The following is an 11,445-nucleotide window of genomic DNA, read 5'->3' as shown; positions in this document are numbered from 1 at the left end:
AACATAGATGCTAAAATACTGCAATTTGGAGACATTTCCACATAAAATTCATAATATTTTCTGCCTGTAGATATTTTATATACTGCCTTTAGATTATAGGTATGGCTCTCTAAAGCATTTTGCTAATGGAAAAGTTTGGTAGGTACAGACAACCAAGTACATGATACACCCCTCTCACAATTGCACAATACTGAATAGGTGCATGTTAGAATTATTAAGAATGTTGAAAGTGAAATTTGAACAATACAAGATTGAATCTGGGAGCATTTTCAATGGAAATTGTGTACTTGAATTAAGTATTGACATACATATTAAGTACACTAGTAGATGAAAGAAGCCCTTTAAACAGACCAATGCACTTCATTGTATGTATAGGTGCTGGCAGATTTGGAAAAATTCCATAACAGAACCATCTACATGTTTCCAGTGAATGTTCTATTAGAGTAGTTAGCTGACTGCTCTATTAGAGTATCTCGATCTTGTACACCTCCAATGCTGATCCGGGTCCTTATTGCATAAACTTTAGCATAAATCCACTGATAATACCTTGGAAAGATGTTTATAAGGTAATTTTATGAGTATTTGTATTATTAGTGATCATATAATTATGCTAAGACAAAATTTCATTATAATACTCAGCATATTGATCAAGTAAAGCCTAAATATGAAGGGGGGGGGGGGGGCTTCAGCCCCCAAAGCCCTCCCCCCCTGGATCCGCTCCTGGTAGCTATAGATATTTCGCTGATTGAGGTCCAATCAGTAAATGGTAGTAATAATTTTCATGAGTACTTAACTTTTTTATAAATTTTGGCCAGACACAACGTTAAGGTTTAGTAAGTCAAGCAAAAGAAGAATGGCTTTTCCACAAAAAAAGAGGATGGCATTTGTCCCGAATGCCTTATACTGGATCCGCCATTAGTTTTACTGTTGTCCACACTGAATTCAGGGCGTCCTAACTACCTTTTTTTTTCCTCCGGCCCTAATGGCACTCCCTTCCTCCCACACATCTCTATTATTATTATTATTATTATTATTTGTTAATTGGTATAAGGAAGACAAAGTCTTATAAAAACCAATTTCAAGTACATCTAAATAAAATCAAACCGGCGGTCATATAAAAATACATCTAATTTAGTCTTAAAGATCAGTACATTAGGTGCAAATACGATTTCATGGGGTAAGGTGTTCCAATCATTGATGATTCTCTGTGAAAAACTATGACCTCTAATAGCAGTGTTGAAGCGATTTTTGTAAAGTTTGAGTCCATTAGATCGGGTGGGGTTGGTATTAACAGTAAAAAAATAGTCTTTATCCACAGATACTAAATTGTTCAGGATTTTGTAAGTCATAATCAGATCCATTCTGGTTCGACGGTAAAGTAAGCTGGGTAGATTAAGTATAGAATGCTAAGAACTAACTACTGCTATTCTTCGTTCCACGTTGATTTTCAATCAATCATGTTAATGGAGACTACAGCGGTTTTATTAGATCTTGCGCGACAACTATTTAAAGCGGAAGTCACGTGCATGTTAATTGTTATGACGTGTCCATAGAGCGCGGTTTATTTGAAACCTTAGTTTTGGCGGACTGAACCAAGTCAAGTGTGAATGTTGGTGCTAGAATGAGCCAATACACAGAGCTCTTGCAGCAAATGCTTCGGCAGCTATCGCAGCATAACGGCGTTGTGTTACCACCACTAGCAGTGAATTCAGCAGCGAGCTCAGTGGTGAATACAACTGTTTCATCACCGTTGACTGTAGCTAGCACTGGTGGCCCTAGCCTTATAGACGGGTTGCCTTTTTAAGGCGTGGTCATTTTACCGTAAATTTTCCACATACTTTCCGAGTTCACTAAGTCAAAAATGTATTACGGCTATTGGAGAAAATGAACGTTTCGGTTAACTTTAGCAAGCAGGAGTTAGCCAGCCTTCAGAACAGAAAGTATGTTATAGAGAAAGGTTCGAGCTATAACATATCCAGCGTGTAAGGTGAAGGCTGAACGAGAAGATGATTTTCTCTCAATCTCGGGTTTTTGGAAAGCGATAAAACTCGCTGAAAACATTCTTTGTAAGACTTTGCTACTACTTAGAATGATAGACTGGATGATTTTAACTCACCTTGTACCTTTGAAGAACCAAAAACGTTTGCCTAACTATTTAAAAAAATGGGTTTTTTGTTGACTTCTTGACCAACATTGTAATCATGCGTAAAACGGAAAGTCGCGTTTGTTCGCGTTACACAAGGGACACGCCCTAAATAGGCAACCCGTCTATAAGTAGGTTAGCACCACTGAATGTCCCAAGTTCTCAAAATAGATCGTCCTGGGATACGAACGACCGTGATGCAGCACCAATAGGCGTGGAGTATTACTACAGAGTGAAGCTGATTAACTCTAATAAAAAGAGTGACTCCATTGTTAGACAACTGAACAATTTCACTTCGAAATTTCGAAGCATTCAAGAGGCAAGAGGAAAGTTCAAGGAGCAATTTGATGACCAAGTGTCAAGTTTGCCAGACTTTTCTCTTGGATACTTGGATGGCTCACAACAGGCGAAGGTATGGTTGTACACAACAGAGGACCTGACTGCTATGTACAGAAAGTATCCCAAAGGAGGGGCAATTAACCTCTGGTGCGAGGGAAATTATGATTTGGCTGATGGAGGGGGTAATAAGAGGAAGAGAGGAGATGCTGCAGAACAGTCTTCTCACTGTAAGGCAAAGGAGGATGAAAACGAATCCATCTTTAAGGACTTACATGAGAAGCATTCTGGCAAGTATGACACACCAAGGCTTCGGTTATGGTCCAGAATGATTGCAGCTGGTATCCATGATGATTATGATGAGCCTCCAGACATACCAGCTTTTTCTAAGAGTAAGAGGGCACGTAAGGAGACAGTGATGGATAGCATTAGTGGTGCTGCTGTTGCTATTGTGGAAGCACTGAAAGACAAAGGCAAGACGACAGGAACAAGTGCAGCACCTGTGTCAACAGGGATGTCACCTGGTAAATGTATTGATCTACGAATGAAGAACTTTGAGCAGTTACGGTACCTGCAATCATTGCTGGATGATGGAATACTGTCAGAAGCACAGTATGCTGAACAGAAAAGGAGCATTTTAGATATTTTAAATAAGTTAAAATAAATAGTAAACATGACTTAATAATTACATTACTTGATAATCACACATGATGTTTTTGATTAATGTTGTGCTTGAATTAACTATCAGTCATAAATAGTGCAATGCTTAATCCACTGTGTGCAGTCCTTTGAAGATATAGATGTAAAACTTGAATATAGTTGTGTCTCTACATCAAGGGCTTCATCACTTTCACTCCTTAAAGTTTGCTTTACTTTTGAAAAAGCTTCTTCTATTGGATTATAGTCTGGTGAGTATGGTGGGAGGTAGTGTACCAGCACACCAACCTCCTCTAGCACTTGCTGCACCTCACTGATGCGGTGAATTGAACAATTGTCCAGAACTACCACTGAGTTAGGGTTCCTACCATCAAATGGTAAAAGATGAGGCAACAAATGGCTATGTAAGAAGTCGTAAAATGTGTCACCATTACTGGTTCCCTTTACAACTTTTACATCTAGGATACCCATAGCTGACATACAGGCAATAGCAGATACTCTCTCTGCTCTTACTAAAAGTGAATGGTTTTGAGGTGGCTTTCCCCTTACACTATACCCTAGCTTGCTTACGCAACATGTTTCTACGATCAGCACCAGTTTCATCAATAAAAACAAACATTTCCATTGAATATACTGATACATCTGATACATACTGTGCCCTCTCAAACTCATCCCTTTGTAATGCAATCTGACGTAGCTTCTGTCTGGAGAATCCACTTGATGACAGAAAGGTGGCAATGGTTGATATATGAATATCAATTAAAAGGAACTCTTCTACAGATGCTTGAACTTCATGTAGATAGATTGCTGGGTTGCTGATAACCAAGTTTAAGATAAACATTGCACAGACAGGAGTTATCTTTCGAAAAGCAGCCTCCTTAGGGTAGCTCTTCTTTGATACACAGCCAGTACTCAAAAATATTTGCAAAACTCTGTCTACAGTTGATCTGTGTACATTCAAATTCTTTGCTATGTCCAGCGAATTCAATCCCAAGGCATGCTTTTGCCAAACCATTCTCCATCTGAGATCTTCACTGTAGGCGCTACTACGGCCAGATTCACACGAATCCATGCTTAAAGAACCACTGCAACAACAACCGGGTAGAGGCGCCAAAATACGTATTTGAGTTTATACAATGAAGCGATGTAATTGGACGTTTCTCATTGCACGTGACTTTCGCTTTAAATTTGTTGTCGCGCAAGATCTAATAAAACCGCTGTACAGTCTATTTCAGGTTGGTTGTCCACGTAAGCCAAATGCAAAAATATCACGTGAATAGAAATAACCAATGAAATTTCACACCAGGCGGACGGCGCTAGTTTAAACTGAAGGCTGCTGATCTCATTGGCTACTTTCAAGCACGTGACTTTTAACACTTTGTTTCTCTAGTCAACCAACCGGAAATAGACTGTATCAAGTTTCCAAGTGACAAACATACTGTCACGCGAGGCCTGATGTCACGTGATCGTCGCACTTTTTGATAGCCGGAACGCCTTACAGAACGTTTACCCGTTGAAGGACATTCAAGGTATGTTTATAGTAAATCTTCTGCCTTTACAATTGCAGTTTGTGGTTGTTGGTAATTCATTATACCAAGAGTTGATGAACTTTTGTCAGACATCACGTTGTCATTGTATTTCAATACTTGACGGTAGGTAACGTGATGGCTGGTTAATTCAAAGTGATCACTGAAAGTGTTAATAATTCTACGTAAATTTGTGTCCTCGCTTGTCACTGGCTGTGAATTGATGTGTGGGAAGGGCAGCGCGGCCGGGTTGGTGCAGGCCCACCCATTGTTGACGTATCCGCAACCATCAGATGGTTTGAGATATCCATTGTTTGTTTACCCAGGGTGTCGTATATCAAAATCATGTGGTCTAATCACTGGACTAGCAAGTCGCCATTTATATTGAACAGATTACAATAAGGTCTTAATTTTTTTTTCTCACCATAACAACATACAGACTTCTGGTTTGGGCTATCGATAGAGTGGCCTTTAGTCTCTTTGGGTACCCAGTAGTAAGTAAATCACACCAGCACAATGCACTGCAAACTTCATTGTTTGTCATTTCTTTAACACAGGAACGTATTGCACTTCACTCAGTAGCCAATTTTTGAATAGTTTGTACATTCCAATGAATTTCTCACTAGGGAATTACCCTGACACTTTGACATTTCTATTGGATATCCAACTACCGGATAACAATTTGCAACCAAAATTTTACGGAGATTGAATGCACTGTTCATGAACTATTCAGGTTTGACTGAAACAATGGTTGTTATAGGTGCTACTATTTTGCTTATAACGTGAAGCCTCCTGGCTCAATTTACTTAAAACTTGGACTCAGGAAGAACAAAGATCACTATTGAAAGGTCCAAGCCAGAAGTATGTACGTTGTTGTGGTGAGAAGATAGGTGTTTGTTAACTATATCACCACCACAACCAACGTAATCCTATAAAACTATATATCAATTTACTCGCTATAGAACAAGGAATTCGATTATCAAGTTGCTGTTTACACAAGAGCAACCACAAAGTCATTATATAACTTCAAAGTGCAAAAATCGGCCTAAGTGAAACCAAACATGAAATTTCACTACTTTATAGGCTGGGACTATTTATATAATAGCACAATAAACATCACTAACCTGTTTACAGTTGAAGCAATGATCACCAAGTATGGGTTTCCAGCATTTGTGTAAGTGCGCACGCGCATACAGACACGAGGTACTGTTTCGAGGCATAAAAAAGTAGCAACATGCCACTCCAACCTATATAATCCTTCTCCTTACTGTTTCTCTTCATTAGTAGTGCCATTATCACTTTGAAGAATCATCTACAATGCTTGTTATTGGCATTCCAAAAGTACACAATTGCATCATCTAACCATGCGACAGTGCACGAGAGACCGGTTATCCCTGTTCCTGTTCACTTGAGGGCGTGGCCACTACACGATAAGCACAGGAGCCACTAAAATGCTTGACTGAAGTTACAGAGTGCTTAGAATGTGATGCTATGGGTATTTATATATCAAAAATGCCTTACATGGTATGGTGTGTAAGTTATAGCAGTTTAGAAGCAGTAGATTGGAGACTTCTACAACTTTGGTGGTGAGGGACTTAAAATAATTTGCTTTGTGCCACCACGTATTCACTAGACCCTTTGGAGTGCTTTACCAATAGAAACTACTGAAGGAAACCAGTCTTTAGTTAACCAGTCTTTAGTAAACCTTTATCCCCTTTCATCTGTTGTGTAGCTTGCTTAGTGTACTAGGTTTGATAGTGCGTACCATTCGATAATAGGCGACTTATGCTACACTAGACTGGTTTTGCAAGTAAAAATGTGTATGGTTTTCATTTTCGGCTTTAAACATATCTTTCAAGCTCCATCTAGCTACAATGTTAGGATGGATTTTTGTAGTGTAATAGAGGTAAATTTTTATAGTGACAATGGAGTAGATAGCCAAATTTTCAGCCTTTTGTGAATAGTCTTGGAACTAAAGTGCTATACAGTTGAAATATATTTAATTTGTATAGCAACAATACAGCAGATAAATTATAGGCACTTATTAAATCAACCATAACTCATGACTGAAACAAGCTATGAAGATGGGGTTTTGCTCGGTGTGTTCATTATGAATCGGTAAAATGATGAAGGTATAATGTTTTCCCTGTGTGCATCCTGCGAACAAAGGAAACAATGAAATGGCGACGGTAAATTTATTCCTACTGCATTGTAAAAGAAGTGCCCATACCTCATGTGCTTTACGCTGTACAAACAAGAAACCCTACTGGTGCATCTGATAGTATATAGGTTTTATCTTGTTTCAATACACACCCAAGTGATTAGAACGTGTGTAAATGTATATGTGACCGGGCCTGCAAAAACAGGGCATGTGAGGACATAAAAATTGCCTACTGTTTCAAACTTTGATGCACCATAACTTTGTATTCCATTATTGCTTGGCCATGTATTGAACATTTAGTTGGCTTTATAGTACAAGTTAAAGAATCAAATATTCCATCTCAAAACTGCGATATGAGATGTTATGTGTCAGGATGTAGTTTGTGCCCACATGCCCTATTTTTGCAGACCAGTCACATATGTAGTACACATATTTTACCCGGTTTATTTTCAGTACATTTGTATTGCAAAACAAAATTTTGCGTAAGCAGCCTGGTTTTGCTTAGCCACATAGCTATTGAAGGTGTATAAACATAACTAGTAGCTACATTCATAGAGAGTTGGAGGATAGTAATGTTGAGGAACTTGAAAATGATCAGGAGGACAGAGAAGCAGTAGTTGAACCTGGCAATAAAAGGAAAAATTATGATTCACTTGCCGAGTTTAGAAATGTTGCAACTGATAATGAACCAAGGAAACATCTAACAGCAGAAGTTAATGAAGAGATTTGCTGCTAGTACTCTATTATTGGTGTCAATTTGACACAGGCTTTTGCTGTTAGGAGCATATTTGGTCCATTGCAGTAGTGGAGTGAGCAAAGATACAGTTTCCCTGTTAAGCTGTCTTGCAAGGCAGCTTTTAGCACCTTATGCAAAATCAGAAATACACTTTAGTGACGGTGATAGGATTGCATGTAGTGATACTAATAGACTAAAGGATGATGCAGTGGAGTCCTCAGTTGTGTACTATAAGGCTGTCTGGAAAGGAATAGTCTAGCTAGTTATTATGTAGTGTGCAGCTATTGAACAATTGGAACAAACAGTATTAATATTCACTGTATGTATAATATAAAATTTTAACTACTGCCAATTATTTTATGAATCTACATACATTATTTCAACACCATGTCATTCATTTGCGAGTTACATATCATCTGAATTCTTGTCTTCATAAAGCTAACTTGGCTCTGTGCCTATGGCAAGAACAAAAAGATAATTATCAGTACAGGGTTGGAGCTCTTTCCTATGCACCTGTTTATCCTACACAAAAATTACACCGATGGATATACAATTCATTATGGTATTGATATATATTAATGTTTAGTTACACTACCACTCACCTACTTATGTGGTCTGTTCCTTGGATCTTCATTCTTCACCTCCACCAATCCATTGATTGAGGAGGGGGTTTGGTAAGTGCTAGGGGCCTCATCTGCCATGGTATATGGCCTAGGCAAGGTTACATAATTCCAGTGGGGGCAAAGTAGGAAGTACTTTTGGTTTATTGATGCTTGGGTAATGAAAGAGTTTAGAGCAGAGAAGTGTCTCTGTCCTAAACTCTTTACAATAGAGGCAAACGGGAGAACCTAGGGGATAAGGCAGATATCCTAAGTGAGGCCCCCTGCTGTCTCAGACTCCTCTAAGCAGAATGGACGAACTGCTTATAGCAGCAGTAGTGATGTGTTGACCTGTGGGTCACCACTAATTTGTGTCACGTGGCTTTTAGCTTTAGCCAGATGGTGACAGCATCAACACCTGTGTGCATGTGATACAATGGTCAGGGCGTGACCATTGTTCTCAGAGTTGTCAATATCCACTGTTGAGAGTGGCACTGTGTGAAATAGCATCAACACTTAAGCTGCATGATAGTAGCATTGTGGTCCCTCTATGGTGGTTAGCTGGTTGGTACTCTGTAGCTGGATCATGTTTGATAGTGCTCATGACAGAAAGTATCTTCTGGTAGATGGAAGAGTGTCTCCTGATAGTGATCTGGATGGAAGAGCGTCTCCTGATAGTGATCTGGATGGGAGAATGTCTCCAGTTAGCAATCTGGTTGGGAGAGCATCTTTAGTTGGCAATTTGAATGGGAGAGCATCTCCTAATACTGATCTGGATAGGAGAGCATCTTCAGCTAGTGATCTGGTTGGGAGAGCGTCTCTAGTTAGCAATTTGGATGGGGGAGCGTCTCGTGATACTGATCTGGATTGGAGAGGCGAGCATCTGATGGCAACCCGACCCTGATGGCATTCTGAACTGGAGGGCCTGTCTGTGACTACAGGTAGGATGAAAGAGCGTCTCTCCTGACAAAGATCTAAACTGCAAGCATCCCTCAATAGCAATCTCTACTTGTGGTAGCGGTTGGCACAGCGAAGGAATCCAGTCAGACCTACAGCTGAAGAACTCACAACAGAATGCGTATAATGGCAAATAGTCTTTCATGCAAATGTTTCTGAGTAATTGAATGCAGGCACTGTAAAGTACAGAATAAAACAACAACATTATGTGTCTGCTTGCTCCACTGCTTATACTACAAATGTACATAAGTACCACTATTGACAGTGGAATACTAACTAGAATTGTTATCGGCATACCATGCCAATTAACATAGAGCACCTGCATGTACGAAGTTTGTAAACTGTTCAGTGGGTAGGGATAGGGGTGGGAAGATTTCTTACAACAGGTATGAATTACTGCTAACGTGTTCTGCTCACAGTGTTACACATGTGTTGTTCTTATTAGCTGTTGCATGCTAATATTTTGGGGACTTGCACAGCCTACGCTTCACAACATTAAGTTTAAGTTAAACTTTATTTAATGCTTACAGTCTGTTCACATTGGCACGATAGCACGGTTCAGTTCGACTTGGTTCGGTACGGCCCATTATTGTCTCTGTTCACACTATGCAGTCTCGCTCGCTAAATCATCCGGTTCCATAAGCGCACAATGAAATATTTATTAATTTGCTTACTAAAATTGGATGCAGCTCTTGCCCTTCAAGTCCCTTGTGCTGGAATTCTTTCATTTCAACAAGACAGCAATAGATAGGTGGCCGTGTAGAGCTGCAGAAATCGCGTCGCGAATCGAAGTGAGTAACTGGCACGGCGACAAGTAGTTCATAACTGTCACTAGACTTTCTTTCGTGCTAAACCTCGTGTCGAACAGTGTTTCTGAGCCCTTCTTCATTGGATGAAATTATTATTTTGTACGCCTGGTGACGTAATTATCGTACCGTACCATGCTGGCCTGGTTCAATCGGGTGGGCTGGCTCGGTTCGGTTGGGCCCAGTACGGACGGTGTTCACATTGCACTTTTTATCGAGCCGTACCATTCCGAACCATGCTACTGGGCTAGTGTGAATGGGGTGTTAGTAACGCTACCAGTCACCTACTTATGTGGTCTGTTCCTCAGATCTTCATTCTTCACTTCCAGCAATCCATTGATTGAGGAGGGGGTTTGATAAGTGCTAGGGGCCTCATCTGCCATGGTATATGGCCTAGGCAAGGTTACGTAATTCCAGTGGGGCCAAAGTAGGAAGTACTTTTGGTTTATTGATGCTTAGGTAATGAAAGAGTTTAGAGCAGAGAAGTGTCTCTGGCCTAAACTCTTTACAATAGAGGCCATAGGTAAGTCATGATATATAATATATATATGTTGTGATCTACCCCCAAGCATCAAGGTTTTTTTTTAATGCCCATGCAATGTGCAGACATTTTGATGGTGGCACCATCTAGTAATATGCAAGATAAGCTATGCTGGCAACATACAGAAGATGATGGCAACGGCATGCAGACCAAGCTAATGTGACATACGAAACAAGCAGTGGCAGTGACATACGTTGGTATACAAACAAGCAATGGCGACGACATACATAACAAGCAAATGTGACAACATAAACATTAGGCCCAATCCATTAAACTTTCATCTAAACCAAACTTCACTATGGTCAATAAACTACAAGCCACATGATCAATTTGGGCTGTCCAGACAATGGAGGTGCCCTGATAATAGAGGTCCGGATAAGGGAGGTTCCACTGTATGACAAATAGCTAGTGTGTTTAACATCTCTACCTGGATACCTGCCTCTATTACACCACCCAGACAATTAGCTACTACAAACATTTTAATGCATGCTCCCACAAAGGCTTGTCCGGATTACTCCGCATTTTTGATGAGTTGTCAAGATGGTAACAGCATGCACATTTGTATGGCTTCTTGTAACGTTGCATTTTTATGCACAGGTAAATGGAGAGGCTTTCTATTTGAGTATCCAGATCACTGTTACAATAATAGAGCAATTGCAATCACGGACTGTTTCTACTAGAAAACTTTAATATATATCGATATTTTCTAAGTACAGCATCGTATCGTGATACCTATTTGCTGTATCGATATAATGCCGTATCGATATGTATTGCAGATCCCTATATACCAGTGCATAATTATATCTAAGGTCTTTGTATACCACCTGTATTTTACACCAAAATGGGGTGATATGTAAGTTACCATCATTATGGTAGCTCTAGTTTGAAATATATCTTACTAAGCATATAGCCATTCACAGGTTCAAAGACAGCAATGGTCCAAACCAGTTCTAGCAACTACGTTTAGTAAGTAATTTGGAAGT

The 11,445-nt window shown here is 39.7% G+C and overlaps 2 protein-coding genes across 2 annotated transcripts; both read right to left on the bottom strand.

The window, feature by feature from the left end:
* Positions 1 to 3,223: 3,223 nt before the first annotated feature.
* Positions 3,224 to 3,607, bottom strand: LOC136239238 (uncharacterized). The gene has a single exon (XM_066029966.1). The coding sequence runs from the start codon at positions 3,605 to 3,607 to the stop codon at positions 3,224 to 3,226; it is 384 nt and encodes a 127-aa protein (XP_065886038.1).
* A 79-nt stretch (positions 3,608 to 3,686) lies between these two features.
* LOC136239237 (uncharacterized) lies at positions 3,687 to 4,208 on the bottom strand. Its single transcript, XM_066029965.1, has one exon. The coding sequence runs from the start codon at positions 4,206 to 4,208 to the stop codon at positions 3,687 to 3,689; it is 522 nt and encodes a 173-aa protein (XP_065886037.1).
* Between the last annotated feature and the right edge of the window lie 7,237 nt (positions 4,209 to 11,445).

This window comes from Dysidea avara, chromosome 11 (assembly GCF_963678975.1).
Source record: "Dysidea avara chromosome 11, odDysAvar1.4, whole genome shotgun sequence".
NCBI classification, from domain to species: domain Eukaryota; kingdom Metazoa; phylum Porifera; class Demospongiae; order Dictyoceratida; family Dysideidae; genus Dysidea; species Dysidea avara.
Note: the sequence above shows the minus strand (reverse complement) of the source record. Positions and strands in the feature narration are given on the sequence as shown.

Coding starts and splice junctions, on each gene's coding strand:
- LOC136239238 (XM_066029966.1), bottom strand. CDS start 3,607: ATGGGTATCCTAGATGTAAAAGTTGTAAAGGGAACCAGTAATGGTGAC.
- LOC136239237 (XM_066029965.1), bottom strand. CDS start 4,208: ATGGATTCGTGTGAATCTGGCCGTAGTAGCGCCTACAGTGAAGATCTC.